This window comes from Rhinatrema bivittatum, chromosome 9 (genome assembly GCF_901001135.1).
Source record: "Rhinatrema bivittatum chromosome 9, aRhiBiv1.1, whole genome shotgun sequence".
NCBI lineage: Eukaryota > Metazoa > Chordata > Amphibia > Gymnophiona > Rhinatrematidae > Rhinatrema > Rhinatrema bivittatum.
The window spans coordinates 46,251,659-46,275,907 of record NC_042623.1 but is presented as its reverse complement, the minus strand read 5'-3'; the positions used below and the strand labels follow the sequence as shown (position 1 = coordinate 46,275,907).

The following is a 24,249-nucleotide window of genomic DNA, read 5'->3' as shown; positions in this document are numbered from 1 at the left end:
TCCGACTCTGGGCAACTCGTTCCGTGCTCGTATTACTCCCGGAAGTTCTCACCCGCAGAGATCAATTATTCCATAGGGGATAAGGAGCTGCTGGCAATCAAGCTCGCCCTCGAAGAATGGCGGCAGTGGCTCGAGGGCTCCTTACATACAACCACCGTTTACACGGATCATAAAAACCTGGAGTTTCTGACTCAGGCTCAACGACTGAACCCCCGTCAGGCACAATGGGCCCTGTTCTTCAGTCGATTTGATTTCATCGTGCAATATCGTCCGGCGGCTAAAAACATCCGGGCTGACGCCCTGTCTCGGGCCACCTGTGCCGAAGAGGAGGTCGACTCTCCGCAGTTCATACTGGATCCCTCCAAGATTCGGCTCTCTGCTCTGACTACCGTCTCGCAGGACCGCACGGCGCTCTCTCGCCGGGACCGGTTGACCGCACTACGATGGGCCCATGATTCCTTGGTTGGTGGACATGCCGGACGTGACAGGACGTTGGAACTGATTAACCGGTACTACTGGTGGCCTACCATTCGGCGTGATGTCGCCTCCTATGTGGCTTCTTGCCCCACCTGCGCCCGCCAGAAGCCCAGCCCTGGTTCTCCTTTTGGCTTGTTACAACCGCTTCCGGTCCCGACTGAGCCGTGGACCCATATAGCCACGGACTTTATCGTGGACCTGCCTCCCTCTCAAGGACACACGGTTGTGTGGGTCACGGTTGACCGTTTTTCCAAGATGGTCCACATGGTTCCGCTACCCAAGCTTCCCACTGCACTAGAATTGGCCCTCCTGTTCACCCAACATGTGTTCAAGCTCCATGGCCTTCCACAGGACATAGTTTCCGACAGAGGTTCGCAATTTGTGGCTCGCTACTGGAGAGCTCTCTGCAAGTGTTTTCAAGTGAAGCTTAGCTTTTCTACGGCATTCCATCCACAAAGCAACGGACAGACTGAAAGAATGAACCGGACCCTTAAGGCCTATCTAAGGGCCTTCATTAATGAAAGACAGGATAACTGGGCCGAGGTTCTCCCCTGGGCTGAATTTGCCTATAACAACCAAGTTCATACTGCCACGGGCAAATCTCCATTCCATCTCATGTATGGAAAACCCCTACGACCACCACTTCCGCTCGAGGCTCCCAGTGCCTCTCCTGCTGCTCAGGTTACAGCCCAGCAACTCCAGACCTTGTGGCATGCAACCCGAAAACAAATCCTACAGGCCAATGCCAGGGCCAAGCGGACGGCCGATCGCCATAGTCGACCCGCACCGGTATTCCAGCCCGGAGACAAAGTCTGGCTCAGCACCCGAAATTTGCACCTTCGTCTACCTTCACGACGATTCGCACCGAAGTTCTGCGGTCACTTCCGAGTGGCTGAGCGAATTGGGCTGGTATCTTACCGACTTCGGTTACCCTCTTCGTTTAAGGTACACAATGTCTTCCATGCCTCCTTACTCAAACCAGTGGTTCTTTCCCGGTATCACCCTGCACCTCCGGATCCTGTTACCACCGCCGTTGATGAGGACCCAACGTACCAGGTTCGGGACGTCTTGGACATTCGATTTCATAATTGCCGATGGGAGTACCTGCTAGCATGGGAAGGATGTGGTGACGAGGTTAACACCTGGGAGCCCAGCCGGAGCATCCTGAAAAACCCGGTCCTCTCAAGAGGGGCCGTAAAGGGGGGGGGTACTGTTGCGGTCTCCACCGCTTCCCCCTTGCTAGCCGTGTTCAGGACTCACCTCCGAGGCTGGGAACGCCGCCTCCGCGGCTCTGCTGCGCATTCAGGGCGTCCGCCATTGCTGGGCTGTCTCGCTGCCGCCCCGCGTGCACGCGGGGACGCGCATTATGGACGTACGCTCACCGGAAGCCTGACCCTGCCTGAGCTGACCACGCCACACCCCAAGCCCGATATAACCGGGCTTGGGGCGTGGCGTGGACAGCCAGGCCACGCCCCAGTCCTCTCTCTCAGTCCTCTCATTGCCTTGCAACGAGGGTCACTACAGTGTGTAATTCTTAGTTGCACTTCCGTTGTTCTGCTTCAGCTACCGACCTCTGCTTGCTCCTGACTCTGCTTCTGCCTGCCGCCAGCCACCGACCTCTGCTCGTTCCTGACTCTGCTTCTGCCTGCCGCCAGCCACTGACCTCTGCTCGTTCCTGACTCAACCGCTGCCTGCAGCCTGCCTCAGTCCACGGCTTCTCTGCCGCAGCTGCTACGCTCCTGTCCTCTGGACAGTGCCCCCTGCAGGCCTGGGCTGGAACTACTGCCAGACTGTCTTGGGCCCTGATACCTTCTACTTCCTGCCAGGCTCTGGCCTACTTGCTGCTGGCTCCCATCTTGCACCCTGCAAGTTCCAGTCAAGACATTATGGACTCTGATCCTGCTTCCGCTTGCTCTGTGCTCCCTGGCCTACTGGCTCTTGCTACTGGACTCTGTGCTTACTCCTTGCCCGGGTCTTCCTAGAGAGACTAACACTGTGCAGAAGTCCCAAGGGACTGGGACCCTACGGGCTCCTCCTGGGGGGTCCTGGTTCCCGGGTGAAGAGCTTAGCTGCACTCCCAAGTCCCAAGGCTCTGGGACCCTACGGGCTCCTCCTGGGGGGTTCCCAGTTCCCGGGTGAAGACCCCTAAGTGTGTCTCCTAAGTCCCAAGGCTCCAGGACCCTACGGGCTCCTCCTGGGGGTTCCTGGTTCCCGGGTGAAGACCTGTGCCTGTGGCTCCGCCTCCCGAGCTACTCTACCCAGGGTGGTTCGGCTCAAGGGTCCACTCTCGAACCGCAGCTTCCCAGACTGCAACAGCTGGTAAGGAGCTATAAAACAAGTGTGGGAAAAGGAAACGTAAACAACAGATGTGCAAGCTCTGTGATTAAGGCGTTAAGGTCACCAGAGAAAGCAAGCTGTTTCTCACTCTGGGTATGTTTTGGGGGATTGCATGCTTCTCTCAAAACATGCTTTCAGATGTACAGATAAAAGGGGTATAACAGAGGCATGGGAGACAAAGAGAGAGAGAGAGATTCCTGAACTTCTAGAAGTGACAGAGCCATGCTGTCTTCCTGGTCCCTTTTAACAACAGTCAAGGAAAGTACTGTAGTGCATTATTATTAGAACTATTGCCTTTGCTATATGTATGTATTATCTCTACTGCATTGCTTTCTGAAGTGTAACTGAGCACATAATAAATCTATTTCTAGAACATATAGTCGTTCTGACTCAAGGTGTAAGTGTTGAGTTTTGTGTCTTGGAGTAGCAGTTCTCACCAGGGAGGTTGTTGGGGGATACTGGCTGTATGTCTTACTACACCCACCCAGTGAACCTGTATCTGAAGTATGTAAGCTGCGATTGACCTTACTTCCCCCCCATTTAAACTTTTTTAATAGGTATAAAGGCCCCAGCCCAGGCATAAGGGCAAGTGGTTGCCAGACCCTCTGCACCAAATTTTAAATTTTGTGTCCAGTTCACTTCAGCAATGCACAGAGGGCCCATTCTTGCTCTAAAGGCAAGTATGCATGCCACATCAGCCATTTGTTAATCCCAACTTGTACATCTCTATTGTAAAAGATGTATGAGCCGGGGTTCCCCAAGGAACTTTATTTTCACCACTGCTTGTTAACATCTTTATGAGACAAATTGGTGAGTTAGTGTGCAAATTTGGATTTTTTTCCTACATCTGTGTGGACAATATCCAGATTACGGTGCCATTAGCACCAGACCCAGATCAGTCAATTTTGCATCTGAGTCAATGTATGCAAAAGGTGACTGAATGGGTGAATATGAATAAATTGGTTTTGAACCAATTTATTCATCTGCAGAATCTAACAATAGTAGAGAAATAGTAGATGCCCTGCAAGTAGCTTTATTCAAACAAATGGTAATGGAACCCACGAGAGAAGGAGCTATACTTGACTTAGTGCTCACTAATGGAGATAATGTCTCTGATGTCCAGGTGGTCGCCCACCTCAGCACCAGTGATCATCAAACGGTATGGTTTAATATCACAAAAAAGATACGGAAAAGAAGCATAAAAACCCAAGTTTTGCAGTTCAAAAACACGGACTTTGATGAAATGGGGAAGTCCCTGGAGGAAGAACTAAAAGGCTGGGAGAACGAGAGAGATGTGGATCAACAGTGGACCAATCTAAAAGGAGCAATTACCAAGGCAACTAATCTATATGTTAGAAAAGTAAAGAAAAGCAAAAAGAAAAATGAAACCTATATGGTTCTCAAAGGAGGTAGCTGACAAAATAAAGGATAAAAGAACAGCGTTCAAGAAATATAAAAGATCCCAAAGGGACGAACACAAATAAGAATATCTGGTGGAACTGAGGGAGACGAAGAAAGTAATCAAGAAGGCAAAAAGTCAAGTGGAAGAGAGGATTGCCAAGGAGGTAAAGAGAGGTGACAAAACATTTTTCAGATACATCAGTGAAAAGAGAAAAGTTCAAAGTGGTATAGTGAAATTGAAAGGTGGAAAGGATCAATGTGTGGAGAGAGACGAAGAAATGGCAGAAATATTAAATACTTCAGTTCTGTGTTCACTAAAGAGGACCCTGGAGAAGGACCGTCGCTAGTTAACAAGAAACTGGAGGGGAGGGGAGTAGCTATAACTCCATTTACAGTAGAAAATGTATGAGAAGAGCTGGAGAAACTGAAAGTAGACAAAGCCATGGGGCCTGATGAAGTTCATCCCAGGATACTGAGGGAGCTCAGAGATGTGCTGGCAGGTCCGCTGTGTGACCTGTTCAATAGAGCCCTAGAAAAGGGAGTGGTGCCGAGTGATTGGAGAAGAGCGGTGGTGGTCCTGCTTCACAAGAGAGGGAACAGAGAAGAGGCTGGTAACTACAGACCGGTTAGCCTCACTTCGGTGGTGGGAAAAGTAATGGAGTCACTGTTAAAAGACAGAATAGTAAACTATCTACAGTCGGGAGAATTGCTGGACCAGAGGCAGCATGGAGTCACCAGGGGAAGATCCTGTCAGACAAATCTGATTGACTTTTTTAACTGGGTAACCAAGGAATTGGATCAAGGAAGAGCACTCGATGTCATCTACTTGGATTTCAGCAAAGCTTTTGACACGGTCCCGCACAGGAGACTGGTGAATAAAATGAGAAGCTTATTTATTTTATTTATTTATTTAGGTTTTTTATATACCGGCATTCATGAACAAGTCACATCATGCTGGTTTACATAGTAACAGGGGTGCATAGAACAGTAGAACTAAACTTGTGCAAGGGAAAGCAGTTATAAAAAACAGGGATAAGATAACTGGGAGAGAGAAAAAAAGGAACGGTGGGGCGTAAAGATTTGTACAGGGATAATTACTTAATAACAATAACTTAATGAATATTTACAGTAGCATTGTTACAGTAGCAGGTGATGGTTATAAGTTGTCCAGGAAGGCTTGTTTAAAAAGCCAGGTCTTCAATCTTTTGCGGAAAGTTGGTAGGCAGGGTTCTAGTCGCAGTTCTAGTCGCAGCTTAGGAGTTAGAGTCGAGGTAGTGGCCTGGATTGCAAACTGGTTGACGGACAGAAGACAATGTGTGATGGTAAATGGAACTCTCTCTGAAGAGAGAGCGGTTTTAAGCGGTGTATCGCAAGGATCGGTGTTGGGACCGGTCCTGTTCAATATCTTTGTGAGCGACATTGTGGACGGGATAGAAGGTAAGGTTTGTCTTTTTGCGGATGACACTAAGATCTGCAACAGAGTGGACACGCCGGAAGGAGTGGCGAGAATAAGACAGGATTTAAGGAAGCTGGAAGAGTGGTCGAAGATATGGCAGCTGAGATTCAATGCCAAGAAGTGCAGAGTCATGCATATGGGGAGTGGAAATCCGAATGAACTGTATTCGATGGGGGGAGAAAGGCTGATGTGCATGGAGCAGGAGAGAGACCTTGGGATGATAGTGTCTAATGATCTGAAGTCGGCGAAACAATGTGACAAAGTGATAGCTAAAGCCAGAAGAATGCTGGGCTGGATAGAGAGAGGAATATCGAGTAAGAAAAGGGAAGCGATTATCCCCTTGTACAGGTCATTGGTGAGGCCTCACCTGGAGTACTGTGTTCAGTTCTGGAGACCGAATCTCCAAAGAGACAGAGACAAGATGGAGGCGGTCCAGAGAAGGGCAACCAAAAAGGTGGAGGGTCTTCATCAAATAACTTATGAGGAGAGATTGAAGAATCTCTCCTCATAAGTCACCCTGGAGGAAAGAAGGAGCAGAGGTGATATGATACAGACTTTCAGATACTTGATAGGTTTTAATGATCCAAAGACAACGACAAACCTTTTCCGTCGGAAAAAAATCAGCAGAACCAGGGGTCACGATTTGAAGCTTCAGGGAGGAAGACTCAGAACCAATGTCAGGAAGTATTTCTTCACGGAGAGGGTGGTGGATGCCTGGAATGCCCTTCCGGAGGAAGTGGTGAAGACCAGAACTGTGAAGGACTTCTAAGGGGCATGAGATAAACACTGTGGATCCATAAAGTCTAGAGGATGTGAATGAAGACTGGGTGGCTCGCGGGAATGACGGCTACTACCTGGAGATAATATCCTTATTCAATAAACATACACACGGTTAATGCAACTCCAACATTGCTCTAAGACTCCAACATTGCTCTAAGCTTCAATGTCAATAGGAAATGTGGAAAAAAGGATTTGCATTTACAAAAAAGCAGGGAGTAGCTTGCTTGTTACGGCAGTTACTACCCAAAACCAAATAAGCCTGCTACTTTACTTTCAATGCATATCCAGCATAGCTCTCTGCTTCAACGGCAGGGGAGAAAGTCTGATACTTCACTTTCAATGTTTATCCAGCATAACTCTCTGCTTCAATGGCAGGGTGAATGAAGAACAACCAACAAGGACTGAATTACATAGTCTGGGTAAACAAATAAGCATGGGTGTAGCTTGCTTATTGTGACGGTTACTACCCCTAACTAATTAAGCTAGATATTTCACTTAGATGCAGCTCCATCATTGCTCTCTACATTAATGGTCGGGGTGGAAGGGAAATAGAACCAAAAGGTTACTAAGAGCCAAGAGTAACAGATAAGTATGAGGAAAAAAAAAAGGGCGAAGCTTGCTGAGTAGACTGGATGGGCCGTTGGGTCTTCTTCTGCCGTCATTTCTATGTTTCTATGAACCCATCAAAAACTGAGGTAATGCAATTGGGACTGGGAGAAATACCCAGGGGAATACATCTTAATGGGAGTGAGATTACTTTGAAGGAGGAAGTGAGATCCTTGGGGGGTTTACTGGACCCCTTTTTGGGTATGGAAAATCAATGGGCTGAATTTAAAAAGTATTTACATGTGTAAAACTGCGTTTTACTCAAGTAAATGCACTTTACTCAAGTGGGCTTTTGAAAATTGCTACAATAGATGCTATTGAATTGTCCACAGGATTTATGCACATAAATGCACTTCACTCGCGTAAATGACTTTTGAAAATTGCTACAATAGTATGTTACATTTACGCACGTAACTCCTTTGAAAATTCACCTGATATTGTGCGCACTGTACACAATGTCTGTCTAAAGGTAAAAATTGATCAGACTGCTCAGATTATATTTGGATTTGTCTATGTTAAAATTGTTGCTTATGCTCTGGTTTTATATCATATTTACTATTGTAATACATTATATGTATGGTTACCTGTGAAAGTGGTTTGTAAGCTGCAGCTGGTACAGAAATCAACTGCTCGTATAATCACAGGAAGCTCTACAAGAACTTCAGCATTTCCCCTGCTGCTACTATACTGGTTATCTGTGCAAGCACGTTGTAAGTTTAAAATACTCCTGTGTCTTTTAAGATGATGAGAGGTACATGTCCACCCCTTTGAACAGCAGATTAAGATGGTATGAAGCAGGAAGAAACCTGCGTTCAGTTACAAAACATCTTTTGCAGTCTCCTGGGATGTTAGCGGTCACCCCGCCAGGAGGGCAGAGTTAGCAATCTGTTAGAGTTTCCGCTAGGAGTTAGCAGTCTGTTACTGTTTGCTCCTTCCAAGGGAAGGAGTTAGCAATCCTGTAGCTTTGCTCCCTCAGAGGAGAGGAGCTAGCAATCTGTAGCAACTCTGCTAGGGTTAGCAATCTGTTATAGGTTAGGACTGCTGAATAGCAATCTGTTGCAGGAGCTGCTATGGAGTTGCTCCCCAGAGGGGAGAGGTCAGCAACCATCTAAGATCTGCTCTTCCAGAGAGAAGGAGTTAGTATCTGTTATGGACCTCCGCACAGAGTGGCAACAGTTGAGGGTAGATTGCAAGGTAGCAGTTTGTTGTACGCAGCTCTTGAAGTGTGAGAGATGAGCACTCTAATGTAGAATGGTGAATCATTGGGCAGATGGCAGATGACAGCACCCTCAGGAGGATATCATGAGAGGGACCACCGACTAGGCTGGAGTATGGAGACAGACACAGATAGTTCTTTATTACACAGGTAGTAGAACCACCAGAGGTGGTAGTAGTGAGCTGATGTGCCCGGCAGGGCTGAAGTCCCTCAGATCCTGGAACTGCTATCTCCGGGTTTTGCTGAGTTATAGAGAAAGACTCATAGATAGTGAGTAGACAGAGTATGCTGGAATCATAACCAGAAGTAGATGATACACTCACATAGATTAATAAGAAGGCTCAGTAGCTGGAGAGAGTTGGCCCTCGAGGAGTGAGTACCTGGTTCCAGGGACAGCTCTGAGAGAGCGATGGTAACTCACAGTTATCTATCTCTGTAATGGTTTCTAGGCAATAGAGAATAGTTAGTATATTCAGGAACAGGAGCCTCTAGGCGAGTACTGGTTCCTATATGCAAACTGAAATAAGAACTCACAATATCTGTATATGAAATAGCTTCTGAAATAGAAGAGAGTCTTCGGAAGGTTTTAGGAACATTGGCCCACGAGGAGCAAGTACCGGTTCCTATCTGCAATCTGTAATAACTCACGATCTCCGTACCTGCGATAGTGTCTTAGACAGAAGAGAATCTTCAGAGTTCTAGGAACATGGGCCCTCGAGGAGCGAGTACCGGTTCCTATATGCAAACTGAAATAGAAACTCACAATGTTCACGTCTGCGATCACTTCCAGGCAATAGGGAGTCTTCTGAGTGTTCAGGGATGTAGGCCCTCGAGGAGCGAGAACCGGGTCCCGTCATAGTAATCTGAAAACAAGAGGAGAGAGCGGGGCCCCCGAGGAGCGGGTGCCCCTGGTTAGTTCGAGGAGGCAGAGCAGCAGAGAATGAAGCGGGTCGAGATGATCCCCGCAATCAATCCCTTGCTAACTCGATTCGCAAGCGTAACCAAAGACCTTTTATGTTGGAAGTGGATGACGTCAGTACGGGGGGACGCCCCCAAGGTTTGCGCCCTTGCTGGTACAAACTTCGGAGCGCGCGCACTCTACGTCATCAGGAACATGGCGGATCCGCAGCATCAGGCCAGTCCGGGGATTCCAGGAAGAAACGGCGAGGAGAAGCCGCGGCAGCAATTGTCCATCAGACCCGAAGGGAGTCGCCTCAGAGGTAGAGAGGGTGGAGCGAGGGCAAGAACAGGCACGAACGCAACATGGGACAAGGGTCTTTCGTCACCAATGATTACAAAATAGATCTTCCTTTGCCTCTTCCCCAGGATTCTGGAATGGTTTGCCTCAAGAACTGAGGGAAGAACAGGATATGTTACAATTTAGAAAAAAATTGAAGACCTGGTGATGCTACCGGTTGATAATCATACTTTTCTGACTGCCGTTTCCGCTATTTTGTTTTTGTTTTGTTTTTTAATTCTTTATTTATAACTTTTCAGAATTATTACAAATCAAAGATTTATAACAGAAATCACAGATGCCATTATTAGAAATTATTACTACAAGTAATAAAAGAAAACCTTAGTGTAAATATAATGACTTCTTCCATCATACATATAGCTACTCTAATTCCTAGATCTGTTGGGACAGAATAAGGGAGAATTTTGAACATTCAAAGAAAAACATATATAACAGGGTTAAGAAACCATCGGCTTGGTACACCTAATACTACTTAGTTAAGACTCTGGGGTTGACGTAGGTTGTTTCTTTAACTCAATAAAACCAGCCAATTGTTCCGGTGTAAAGAAAATATTACATTCATCTCTTGTTTTAACTAAGCATTTACAAGGAAAACGTAATAGGAAGGTGTATCCTAAGGCAATTACTTCAGAACGCAAATTAAGAAACTGTTTCCTTCTTTGTTGCGTTGCTAGGGCCAAATCTGGGAAAATTTTTACGTTTGAGTCATAATATGCAACTGGGTATTTTCTTGAATAAACTTTCATAATCTTGTTTACTTCAAAGTTTGTAACCAATGAGATTAACAAAGTACCTTTGTCAATCACCATTTGTTCTGAATTTTCCAGGAAATTTGTCAAATTTCCCTGAAAAGGTTCATTTGACCTATTATTTGAAACTGGCAAGAAAAAACAAGAATTAACCATAGGCATATCACTATCTGAAAACCCCAAAATTTCAGAAAAAAATTTCTTAAGAGTGACAAATGGAGTCTCTCTTACAATACGGGGAAAGTTTAGTAAACGAAGATTCAGACTTTTTGAATTGTTTTCGAGTGATTCCATCCGTCTGTCCATTCTTATGCGGTCTTTAGCAACAGCAGCCTTAAACTCATTCGTCTTTTCAGTCTCCTTTTCCAGCAGTACAACCCTCCTATTAGTTTCTATCACTTTTTGTTCTAAAGCAGCCAGTTCCTGATGTTGTTTAATATTGGCTTGGTTTAACACTTGAAAAGCATTTTTAGTCTCCTGCCTAAACCCTACGACCAAGTCCCAGAGTCCTTGTAGGGTCACACCAGCAGGAATAGGGAGGATAGGAGGGGGGGGCCCCAATACTCCGTTGACTTCGCTGGTTTCTCCCCTACCTGCTTCAACTTGCGGTGGGGTATTCGCAGCGATCTCCCCGGCGGGTTGTATCGGCAGCCTTGACTCTCCCGCTGCTGTCTCCACCTCATTAACGGTCTCCAAGTTGTTACCCACGGCCGTTGCTGCATTCGTCCTTGGGGTAACAGGGCTAGAACTCCCCTCCAATGCGGAAGCGGTCCTGGAAGCAGAAACACTTCTCGGGTCAACATCTCCCGCTCCTCCGTCATCTCTGTGCGCCGGTGGCCTCCTCTGATCCGGACTCAGTGACGCCTCCTCCAAGGGCGTAGGGGGCTCTCCCTCACTCCCTCGCACAGGGGGATCCTCGGCTCCTGGATAGGTAGGTGCAGACAAGAAGCGTATAATTTCCTGTTGGATTGGGGAAGGGATGGGTTCCATGGGGAAAACCCTCACCTTCCCCTTACGTTTCGGAGGCATAATTAGATTTTAAGAAAAGTTTTTAGAAATTTTCGCAGCGATCTTAGAAGCGTGTCTCTCAAGCTGCCATCTTAACCGGAAGTCCCCAATGTCCGCTATTTTGTTTTAAGGTAGTTTGTTTTATTGTTTTTATTGTAACATATTCTGTTATACATCGCCTTGGGAAATTTTTTTATCAGGAAGGCAATAAATAAGTTTTTTAAAATAAATAAATAAAAATATGTCATAAGTGAACTGCATCAACTATACCCTCCCCACTCCCCACCACAGGCCCTAGGTCCCGATCCAGATGCATCTCTCCCATAGCACAGGTGAGACATGCTAGTGACAAGCAACAATAAGAAGAGGTCAGGCTTATCACCACCCAGCCCTTTAACTCTCACCACCAGCCCTGGCCTGGACTCCCTGACTTTCTAGCAACCATTGGTTGCCCTGCCCAGCCTGACCCTATGCCTTGACTCCTCGTTGAGCACATGGGGCCAGGGTTGAAGACTGAGTCACCCTCCTGACCCCAGCCAGGGTTCTCCTCTGACCATGCAGTCAGCAGCCATGTTGTGCTTTTGGGTGCATTGCAGAGATGGTGCCTTTGGAATCTTTAGACTAAATAAGAGTGCTACATAGAACACAAAATATAAAAGTGTAAAGCCTCCATTTTATCTGCAGCTTGGCCAGGAACATGTCACATCAAACTATGGGCCTTATTTTCCAACGTATCGCACGCGGTAAGGGACGTTTCGCACGCGAAATGTCCCTTTTCGTGTGCGATACCAAAATGGGGGCGGAGTCGGCCCCGGAAGAGGAGGAGTCGGGGCGTCACCGGGGCCGACTCCAAGACGACGGCGCGCACAGCGAAAAGGTAAGTGCCTTTTCGCTGCCTATTTCGCTTCCAATAGCTACACCTCCTATGGTGGCGCTATTGGGTGCGAAACCGGCAGCGATCGCACCGCGCCCGCCCGCCCCCCGTTTCGGCCCCCCGCCCCTCATTTTCTAAAGTATCGCAGGCCTGCGATACTTTAGAAAATGAGGCCTTATGCAAACTAAACTGATTTGGAAACTAAATATATACAAATATCTTTTATAAATATTTACTGTGGACATCCTGAAAATGTTACATTTGCCAGGGAAAGATAAGAATCAAATTTAAGAACCACCATACCATTCTCAATAAAGGATGTCTTGTCTATCATTGAGGTTACTCCATTAAACAGGCTTCTAAAGTAGCAGACAGACTCAGATTTAAATTTAGGATAAAAAAAAAGAGCACAAAACACCTGCAAGCAAGCATGCTTGAACAATTTTATAATACTTTGTTTTTGGCCCAGGATTTAACTTCTTGAACTTTCTGGGAAAAAAAAATATTCTACAGGAAAAGAAACTGTGCAAGTAAAATCTTTTACAAAAAAAACCCATTGAAAATTTAACCTAAAAGAGCTAAATCAAGAAAAAATTCTGTGGATTTTTCTCCCTTCCTGTAGATGCAGGAAAAGAAATGCTTGAAATAAAGGGGTGACATTTATAAAGTGTAGAAGGAAAACTGCTAAACAAAGTTTTTGCCCAAAATTTAAATCCAGTCCAGATGTAACCGAATAAGAATGGCAATATTTTGAGGGTAATTTTCAAATGCCATCTACCTAGTTAAAGAGCGATTTTTTATTTTTTCATGTATATTTATAAATTTTTTTAACTCATATTTAATTGGCCACCCTGTACACAAGTAAAAGCATGTGTGGATCAACAAGGCACCTACTTTTCCCAGTGGGGAAAATAAGTGGGATCAGAGACAGAGAGTAAGGTCAGGGGAGGCAATACCACATGCAGATTTGCATTGTTTTTCAGAGGGAAAGTATCCACAAAAAAAGGAGATGGAAATCTCTGCTGGTAACTTGCTCTCTTAGCAATTTTCAAAGAGAAAGTACACGTGGACTGTTCTTTTGAGAAATGGTGCAAAGTCTGAAGGGAAAAAGACTCGCGGATTTTGCGCCTACCTGCTTGGGGGCAATTTTCAAAAGGATTTACATGCATAAAATTGGGATTTACATGTGTAGATGCACTTTACCTGTACACGTAGGCTTTTGAAAATTGCTACAATATATGCCATTGAACTGACTATGGGTTCCATGCTGTAAGTGAACTTTACACAAGTAAAGGGCTTTTGAAAATTGCTAAGATAGTAGTTACATTTACTCTTTTTTTTTTTTTTAATTTACATTCTGGTTTTTCCAACCCTTCATAGCAGATTACATTCAGGTACTTCAGATATGTGTAACTCCTTTGAAAATTACCTCCACAGTTTGGAAAACTGTCGCTTTTATTTTTTTACAAGCTTGACTTTCAAGGCTTTGCCATCTCTCTCGTGCCTTAGCTTGAAGACTGAAGTGGTCTCCTAACACAATAAGTATGTCTGAGAAATGGTGCAGGTAATTAAACAAGTCATGCTGACCATTGTAAAAATACAAATATTTAACTGGAGAACACACAGATTATGTCAGAGTTTATCAGAGCATACATGCAGTTCATACCTTGAAAAATGATTTGAATTACCGTCAGAGGTATTTTTAGCTGAGATGCAAAGTGTTCTTTGAGATGTCCTGCAGTATTACTAATGGCAAAAGCCATTGTTATCACATGACCATCAGGAACTAACATGATTTTAACTGAAACAAGAAACAGAAAAGCAAATGCCTTTAATTGCATGTTATTGGTTATCAATTACAAAATTATCTTGCAGAAATGAGCAAATGAGAACAACGTATTTCAAAAAAGTCTACTGCAGTCAAATCCAAACATGAGGAGGACAATTTTCAAAGCCATATATGTGGATAAATAGTGATTTTCCTGCATGACTTGGCTGTCTGAATATTGCCCTCCCACTATACAACTAAAAGTATGCTCAATGTTCCACATTGGGCTGCATTTAAGGGAGGCGATTTCAGGGACGGGTTTTGGGCAGAATCAGAAAATACTGCACACAGACTGTATTTGCAAGTTTACAGGTGTTATTTCCTGAAGAAAATCCACCTGCACAAAATGCAGGTGCAAATGTCCACAGCAAGTTTCAAAATTAAGATGCCTGCACACTTTCTTTTTGAAAACTGGAGCAAAGCCCATGGGTAGATTTCAAGAACCATATTCAGTCAATGTCTGGATAAGGTTTCAGACTACTTTAAGTATAAAATTAGAAAAAAAATCTAATTTACAAAAAAGTGTTAGAAGAGCAAACTCAATAAAAACAAGTTTGCTTACTGTAAAAGGTGTTTCTGTAGATAGCAAGATGATTTAGCCATGCTGTCTGGGTGATGTCATACAGGCGTCACGGGGCAGAGCTGTCTCTCTCTAAGCTCGAAGAGTTTTCCGTCTATGCAGCTGCACGGCTCTTCTCACACGTCTCGAGTGAATCTCCTCAGTTGATTATTAAGCAGATGTATGAATGTATCAGATGGCTGTCCCAGTGAGGTGGGAGGGGATACATGGCTAAATCATCCTGTTATCTACAGAAAACACTGTTTATGGTAAGCAGGCTTATTTAGCCGTACTAGCTGGGAGCTCCAAGCTGAAGGTTACTTGTGTTAGTCTATCATCTTTAGTCAAAACTAGCAACCGGTGTTTATGGACAGCTGTTGCTGTTGTTGGACATGATGTTACACTGCTGACCCCAATGCACTGTCAGTCACTGACTGTTGAACAAGACAGTAATGGGATGTGAAAGTGTGAATTGATGACCATGTTGCTGCCTTACAAATTTCTTGAATTGGTACATCATGTAAGTGTGCTAATGAAGTTGCTATAGCTGTGACCTGATATGCTTTAATTGGATTATGGAGCACCATTGAATGCGATGTGTAATAGAACTGGATGCATTGAGTTATCCAATTTTATAGTGTTCTTCTCGTAAATGTTTTCCCAGGGTCATTTGGATTAAAAGAGATGAAAAGTTGGAATGTACGTCTAATTGTTTGAGTTCTTCTTTTGTCTTTTATTTGCACAAGTTTAGGTAAGAAGGTGGGTAATGAGATTGACTGGTTTAAATGGAAGGCTGAAACCACTCTTGGTAAAAAGAACAGATGTGTACGCAATAAGACCTTGTCGTGGTGGAACTGTAGATACGGATTATTGATCACTAGGGCTTTAAGTTCACTCACTCTCCTAGCCGATGTGATTGCAATGAGGAAAAGTACCTTCGAAATGAGGTGTTTCAAGGATGCAGACTTCATGGGTTCAAAGGGAGCCTGCATTAGGCTTTCCAGGATAATGTTTATGTCCCACGGTACAGGAGGTTTCTGTACTGATGGGTGAATGCGTAGTAAACCCCTCATAAATTGTGAAATCAGAGGATGAGAAGAGACTGAGGAACGTCCTTCTGTGGTGTGATAAGCCGCTATAGTACTTAGGTGAACTCGTATGGATGTCACTGCTAAGCCTGAGGTGGAAAGTGAGTGTAGATACGCTAGTAAACCCTTTGGGGAGCAAGTGAAAGGGTCAATTCCCCGCTGGCAGCATCAATTAGAATATTATCTACTTGAAGGCATAATTCTTCCTGGTGGATGGTTTTCTAGCTGCTATTAACATGTCAGTGATATGGGGTGGCAGCTGAAAATGTCCTACGACTTCCTGCTTAATCTCCATGCTGTTAGTTTATTTATTTATTTATTTATTTATTTATTTAACAGTTTTTTATACCGACCTTCATGGTAAATAACCATATCGGATCGGTTTACATTTAACAAGGGTAAACTGAGGTAACAATTCTGGTAAACAATAGATAACAATGGAAAAAGGAATAAGTCAAAGTTACAATCAACAAGGAATAGAATAAACTTGGAAGCTTAAAACAAGCTGGAAGGAAGATGAAGGCAGGTAGAATAAATATAAAGTGATGCGATTAATTGGAGGGAGAAGTGCGATTAATTGGAGGGAGAAGGGCATCAAGTGAATGAAAGTTCCATTCTCCTGCGTCAGTAATTGCACGCTGTTTCCCAGAAACACTGGTGGCTGACTGGAGAGATGTACTAGATAAGGATACCACGGCTGCCTCGGCCACGCCAGAGCAATAAGTATCATGCCTTGTCCAATATGCATTTCTGTATCGTGCGTGATATTAGTGAAATTGGGGGATAGGCGTACAATAGGCCCCTTGACCAGGGAATCAAGAATGCATTTTGGAATATTCTTTGTTTGCTGGGAAGAATTGAGCAAAAGGTGTCTAGTTTCGTGCTGTGTTTCAATGAGAAAAGATCTATACATGGAGTTCCCCAGCGATTGAAAAGAACTTCCGCTATCACTTGGTTTAGGGACCACTCATGTGGGTGGAAGATTCTGCTGAGTCTGTCTGCTTTTGTATTTGCTAATCCTGACAGATAAGATGCCTAAAGGATTGTTCCGTTCTCTTCTGCCCATTTGCAGATCTGTAATTCCTCCTTGCAGAGAATCCTGGAACCTGACCCTCCTTTGTTATGTAGAACATGGCCACTTGATTGCCTGTGTGGACCATTACAGAAGCATTGGTTGGAACAATTGCATTCTTTATTGCTCTCAGCTCCAATAGTTTTATCTGGTACTGGCATTCTGTTGGGGCCCATAAGCCTTGTGTCTTTAGATGAAGAAGATGGGCTCCCCAACCTCTTGTTGAAGCATCCATCGTAACTATCAACTGATGAGGAGGATCCCTGAATGGCACTCATCTTGTCAACATTGAAGGCTTTTTATTGAGGTCGTTATGTGAATACTCTTTGACATGGGTTGTTTGCACTGATTCATTGAAACTTTAAGCCCCATTGTAATCACCTCATGTGAAGATGGGTACGAGGGACCACATGTATTGCTGCTGCCATGTGTCCCAATAAGACTAGTACTCAGCATACTGAAGTAAAAGTTTGTTGTTGAAAAAGTACGCATTGAGGGGTAGATTTTAAAAGCCTTGCGCGCGCAGGGCACTCACGCGCCGGCGCGCCTATTTTGCATAGGCCGCTGGCGCGCGCAAAGCCCCAGGACGCGCGTAAGTCCTGGGGCTTCGTAAAAGGGACGGGAGGGGCATGTCCGGGGGCGTGTCGGCATGCCGGGGGCGTGTCCGGGGCGTGTCCGGGGTCGGGCGGTCCGGGGTGGGTCCAGGGGAGTGGCAACAGTTCGGGGGCGGGCCGCGAGGGCGGTCCCGAGTCCCCTGGCACTGCGGCCTGTGCCGGGGGATGCCGAGGCGGTGCGCGCAAGTTACGTCTGCCTCAAGCAGGCGTAACTTGCACAACAAAGGTAGGGGGGGATTTAGGTAGGGCTGGGGGGTGGGTTAGATAGAGGAAGGGAAGGGAAGGTGGGGGGACGCGGAAGGAAAATTCCCTCCGAGGCTGCTCCGATTTCGGAGCGGCCTCAGAGGGAACGGAGGCAGGCTGCCGATTTTGCACAGCCTTGCGCGCGCCAATCCCGGCGTACTTTTGTTTGCGCGAACAAAAGTACGCGCGCGCGTACTTTTTTAAGATCTACCTCTGAGAATGTAGGGTCCGAGCTCTGTCGTCGGGCAGGAACATCCTGCAATGTGGACTGTGAATCCTTGCTCCAATGACTGAAGAGTCTGGGAAGGATATAGGTGGAATTTTTCGTAATTTATGACCAATCCCAGTTCCTCTAAGCACTGAATTGTCTCCATGAATTGGTTCTTCAATGTTTGCATGCTTGGAGAGACAACGAGCCAGTCATTGAGACATGGGAAAATTCTGATTCCCTGTTTTCATAAGTGAGCCACAACTATCGCAAGACATTTTGTGAAGACTCTCAGGGCAAATGAGAATCCAAAGGGGAGAACTTTGTATTGGTAATATTGATTCCCAACTCAGAAACAAAGGTATTGCCAATAGGCCTTGTGGATGGGAATGTGAGTATATGCATCTTTAAGTTCCAGAGAGCACATCCAATCGTTGGGTTGCAGAAAAGGGAGGATTGATTTCAAAGAGGTCATTTTGAACTTTTGTCTCTTGATAAACTTGTTGAGAGAACCCAAGTCCAGAATGGGACGAAGACCTCCCGATTTCTTGGGAATGAGGAAGTATTGGGAATAGTAATCCTCATTGATCTGGGAAGGCGGAAGAAGGTGGATTGCTTGCTGCTTTAGCCGAGTTTTAGCATCCTGATGAAGCATGGGGATGTAAGAAAGTTCTTGGGGGGCTACTTAATGCAGTAACAGGGGGAGATGAGTGAAATCCAGTTTCTACTCCTGGGATATTATATTGAGGACCCATTGATCAGTCGTGATCTTGGACCAGGCATGGTAGAGAGATGAAATCCTGCCCCCAATATGCAGTGGGTGTTGTAACTAATTGTTTTTCAAAAACTCTGTTGTTTTTGGGACTGTGTTTGACACCTTTGATGGTTCCTTTGTTGAGGTTGTTGCCCCTGAGGCCTCGGTTGTTGATAAGAAGGTGACCTATATGGATGGTAATACAAATGGTAATTCCTGTATGGCCTATGTTGGTAGAAGCCCCTCTTGTACTGAGAATAATATTTCTTGGTGATAGATTGTCTGTCTGTGGGTGAAGTTAATGACTGTACCGCCACATTCTGTTCTTTTATTTCAGAGACTTCTTCTCTCAGTTTCTCCCTAAAAAGACTGTCACCTTTACATGGCAAGTTCGCTAATTTCTTGTGAACATCTTCAAGTATTCCACTACAGTGGAGCCAAACCATGCATCTGGCTGAGATGGAGGCTGCTGAAGACCGGGCCAACATATCAAAAGCCTCATAGATAGTTCTTAACAGGTATCGTTAACTTTCTGCAGGTCTACTAATGGTTGCAATGTTTCTGCATTCCCCTGTCCCATAGAGACGAAGGGTTTTAGGTTTTGGACGCATTCATATAGGTATTGAGTAATGTAAAACTGGTGTTACACTGGCAGTACTTAAAGCCATGGGCTTTCGGCATTGCAGCAATTAAAAGTGCTTTTTTTTTTTTTTTTTTGAGGAAAAAATGTTTTGGTGAGAAACCTACTCCACACATCCGTGCAGAGCACGGAAAAAATCAAACAGAGATTTGCTCAAGACACACAGAAAGACCCACACAGCAGCATACACGGAAAACACTTTGAGCTTAGAGAGAGACAGCTCCGCCCCGTGTCTCCCAGATAAGAACATAAGAACATAAGAAAATGCCATACTGGGTCAGACCAAGGGTCCATCAAGCCCAGCATCCTGTTTCCAACAGTGGCCAATCCAGGCCATAAGAACCTGGCAAGTACCCAAAAACTAAGTCTATTCCATGTTACCATTGCTAATAGCAGTGGCTATTCTCTAAGTGAACTTAATAGCAGGTAATGGACTTCTCCTCCAAGAACTTATCCAATCCTTTTTTAAACACAGCTATACTAACTGCACTAACCACATCCTCTGGCAACAAATTCCAGAGTTTAATTGTGCGTTGAGTAAAAAAGAACTTTCTCCGATTAGTTTTAAATGTGCCCCATGCTAACTTCATGAAGTGCCCCCTAGTCTTTCTATTATCCGAAAGAGTAAATAACCGATTCACATCTACCCGTTCTAGACCTCTCATAATTTTAAACATCTCTCATATCCCCCCTCAGCCGTCTCTTCTCCAAGCTGAAAAGTTCTAACCTCTTTAGTCTTTCCTCATAGGGGAGCTGTTCCATTCCCCTTATCATTTTGGTAGCCCTTCTCTGTACCTTCTCCATCGCAATTATATCTTTTTTGAGATGCGGCGACCAGAATTGTACACAGTATTCAAGGTGCGGTCTCACCATGGAGCAATACAGAGGCATTATGACATTTTCCGTTTTATTCACCATTCCCTTTCTAATAATTCCCAACATTCTGTTTACTTTTTTGACTGCCGCAGCACACTGAAACGACAATTTCAATGTGTTATCCACCATGACGCCTAGATCTCTTTCTTGGGTTGTAGCACCTAATATGGAACCCAACATTGTGTAATTATAGCATGGGTTATTTTTCCCTATATGCATTACCTTGCACTTATCCACATTAAATTTTATCTGCCATTTGGATGCCCAATTTTCCAGTCTCACAAGGTCTTCCTGCAATTTATCACAATCTGCTTGTGATTTAACTACTCTGAACAATTTTGTGTCATCTGCAAATTTGATTACCTCACTTGTCGTATTTCTTTCCAGATCATTTATAAATATATTGAAAAGTAAGGGTCCCAATACAGATCCATGAGGCACTCCACTGTCCACTCCCTTCCACTGAGAAAATTGTCCATTTAAACCTACTCTCTGTTTCCTGTCTTTTAGCCAGTTTGCAATCCACGAAAGGACATCGCCACCTATCCCATGACTTTTTACTTTTCCTAGAAGCCTCTCATGAGGAACTTTGTCAAACGCCTTCTGAAAATCCAAGTATACTACATTTACCGGTTCACCTTTATCCACATGTTTATTAATTCCTTCAAAAAAGTGAAGCAGATTTGTGAGGCAAGACTTGCCTTGGGTAAAGCCATGCTGATTTTGTTCCATTAAACCATGTCTTTCTATATGTTCTGTGATTTTGATGTTTAGAACACTTTCCACTATTTTTCCTGGCACTGAAGTCAGGCTAACTGGTCTGTAGTTTCCAGGATCGCCCCTGGAGCCCTTTTTAAATATTGGGGTTACATTTGCTATCCTCCAGTCTTCAGGTACAATGGATGATTTTAATGATAGGTTACAAATTTTTACTAATAGGTCTGAAATTTCATTTTTTAGTTCCTTCAGAACTCTGGGGTGTATACTATCCGGTCCAGTTGATTTACTACTCTTCAGTTTGTCAATCAGGCCTACCACATCTTCTAGGTTCACCGTGATTTGATTCAGTCCATCTGAATTATTACCCATGAAAACCTTCTCCATTACGGGTACCTCCCCAACATCCTCTTCAATAAACATCAAAGCAAAGAAATCATTTAATCTTTCCGCGATGGTCTTATCTTCTCTAAGTGCCCCTTTAACCCCTCGATCATCTAACGGTCCAACTGACTCCCTCACAGGCTTTCTGCTTTGGATATATTTAAAAAAGATTTTACTGTGAGTTTTTGCCTCTACAGCCAACTTCTTTTCAAATTCTCTCTTAGCCTGTCTTATCAATGTCTTACATTTAACTTGCCAACGTTTATGCTTTATCCTATTTTCTTCTGTTGGTTCCTTCTTCCAATTTTTGAATGAAGATCTTTTGGCTAAAATAGCTTCTTTCACCTCCCCTTTTAACCATGCCGGTAATCGTTTTGCCTTCTTTCCACCTTTCTTAATGTGTGGAATACATCTAGACTGTGCTTCTAGAATGGTATTTTTTAACAATGACCACACCTCTTGGACATTTTTTACTTTTGTAGCTACTCCTTTCAGTTTTTTTCTAACAATTTTTCTCATTTTCTCAAAGCTTCCCTTTTGAAAGTTTAGCACGAGAGCCTTGGATTTGCACACTGTTCCTCTTCCAGTCATTAAATCAAATTTGATCATATTATGATCACTATTGCCAAGCGGCCCCACCACCATTACCTCTCTCACCAAGTCCTGTGCTCCACTGAGAATTAGATCTAAAATTGCTCCCTCTCTCGTCGGTTCCTGAACCAATTGCTCCATAAAACTATCATTTATTCCATCCAGGAACATTATCTCTCTAGCGTGTCCCGATGATACATTTACCCAGTCAATATTGGGGTAATTGAAGTCTCCCATTATTACTGCACTATCAATTTGGTTAGCTTCCCTAATTTCTCTTACCATTTCACTGTCCGTCTCACTATCTTGACCAGGTGGACGGTAGTATACCCCTATCACTATAGTCTTCCCCGACACACAAGGGATTTCTACCCATAAAGATTCAATTTTGATTTAGTCTCATGCAGGATGTTTATCCTGTTGGACTCTATGCCATCCTGGACATAAAGTGCCACACCTCCTCCCGGGTGCTCCTCTCTGTCATTGCGATATAATTTGTACCCCGGCATAGCACTGACCCATTGGTTATCCTCTTTCCACCATGTCTCTGAGATGCCAATTAAGTCTATGTCATCATTCACTGCTATACATTCTAATTCTCCCATCTTACTTCTTAGACTTCTGGCATTAGCATACAGACATTTCAAAGTTTGTTTTTTGTTTGTATTTTTATTCTGCTTTTTAATTGATAGGTATAAGTTAGAATTTTTTAGCTCAGGTGAGTTTTTAGTTACAGGCACTTGGACTATTTTTCTAATTATTGGAACCTCACTGTCGGGATGTCACCCAGGCAGCATGGCTAAATAAGCCTGCTTATTGATAGAAAAGATCATTTAAAACCAACAATAAAAGAAACCCCAAACAAACACAAAACAAACAGTTTACCTGTTGCAGTCGCACTTGATGTCACATGAGTTGTTACAGTTTTTCTGGGTATTTCAGGTCTACCACTGACATCTGCACTTTCCTGCATCATTTTGATTCCTGCTTTGTGGCTTACAACTCGATGTTCCTGCATGCCCTCAATTAATTCCTGGTCTGTACTAGGATGCTCCTGCTCTCCCAGAGTTGGTTCCTGGGCTGCATATGGATGTGTCTGCTCTCCCACTGTTTGTTTCTCATCTATTAATTCCTGGTCTGTATTCACATATTCCTGTTCCCATTCAATTGGTTCCTGATCGTCTATGAATGTTTTCTGGTCTGAATTTGCATCCTCTTCCATGAGTGGCACGTCCTGGTTTACATTTTGCTCATCCCATTCTTGATCTATACCCAGTTGTTCTTTTTCTACAGTGTCTGAGCTTAATTGGTCCTCTTGTTCAGTTTCTGGCTCTTGGTCTGTGCTTGGATGTTCTTTTTCAACATTTGGCTCCTGAGTTATGCTGGGTTGATCCTGCTCTAAATGAGTTGCTTCCTGATCCTCAACATTTGGTTCCTGGTCTAAAGGCTGTGATACTTCAGCTTCTTCCTCTATCAATAAGGGACTCTCTGCAATATCAACATGCTTATTCTCAGTATCTTCTTCAGTTTCTGATAAACCTATTTCTTCTGTAGTCTCTTTTTCTTTTCTCTCTGTGCTTTCTTCTTGGTAGTTATCAGACTCCATTACCTTTAAACAGCAATGTATTTATACATCAGTGAATATACAGAGGAAATTTAAAGGTAACATGAAAGTACATCATTTACGTTTACCGCATATTTTCACAGTTGCTATACTAACAGTATTTTATACTTGGAGAATACTCTTGTTGACATAATGTTTCAGTGTAACACCTATACCCAAATTATTCTTTATAATGGCCATAAATTCAATAGGAACTAAAATAGTAAACATGAACAAACACCAACTGACCATGAAATTATCTTCACTGATGTATCTGGTATAAATCATGCAAAGCTGAATATTCAAATTTTAGATTTAGTTGATCAGATTAGGAAGTCCATTTGTGCACCATATCTTACACTCATAGTAATGCAGTTAGAGAAGGTGTCACTTAACATAAGTATTATTTTAAGGGAAATCATACTGTATTTAATTCATAAAAGAGAAAGAAATTCAATGATAAGACTAGTCATAATACACTTCATGGTACTAACTTACTTACGTTAGGACTCTCAGCCCACGGGTAAACCCATGAGCCACAGCAATTACCCCCTCAATGTCGGAATGCCTAGTGCGGCAGAAGGCATGCCGACAGTGGAGGAGAAGTCCATTACCTGCTATTAATCAAGCTTAGAAAATAGTCACTGCTATTATTAGCAGCAGTAATATGGGATAGACTTAGTTTTTGGTTACTTGCCAGGTTCTTATAGCCTGGATTGGCCACTCTTGGAAACAGGATGCTGGGCTTGATAGACCCTTGGTCTGACCCAGTATGGCATATTCTTATGTTCTTATGAGTTCCACCTCCTGTTCTGCCATGCTGCCTGACATCAGCATGGCTCAAATGCCACTGGCTCCAGTCTCCACCATTGCCATCACACCTCAGCCTGGCTCCCTTGTAGGCGTGCAA

At 44.1% G+C, this 24,249-nt stretch overlaps 1 protein-coding gene across 3 annotated transcripts in view; it reads right to left on the bottom strand.

Moving 5' to 3' along the window:
* Positions 1-24,249, bottom strand: part of IQUB (IQ motif and ubiquitin domain containing) — a 200,775-nt gene that overhangs the window by 136,103 nt on the left and 40,423 nt on the right. For all 3 annotated transcript variants that reach the window (XM_029616656.1, XM_029616657.1, XM_029616655.1), the window contains exons 3-4: positions 22,622-23,345; positions 13,829-13,963 (exon numbers count right to left, since the gene is read on the bottom strand). In XM_029616656.1, coding sequence (XP_029472516.1) covers positions 13,829-13,963; positions 22,622-23,342 — 856 coding nt within the window. In that variant the 5' untranslated portion in view covers positions 23,343-23,345. The remainder of the gene's footprint in view (positions 1-13,828; positions 13,964-22,621; positions 23,346-24,249) is intronic.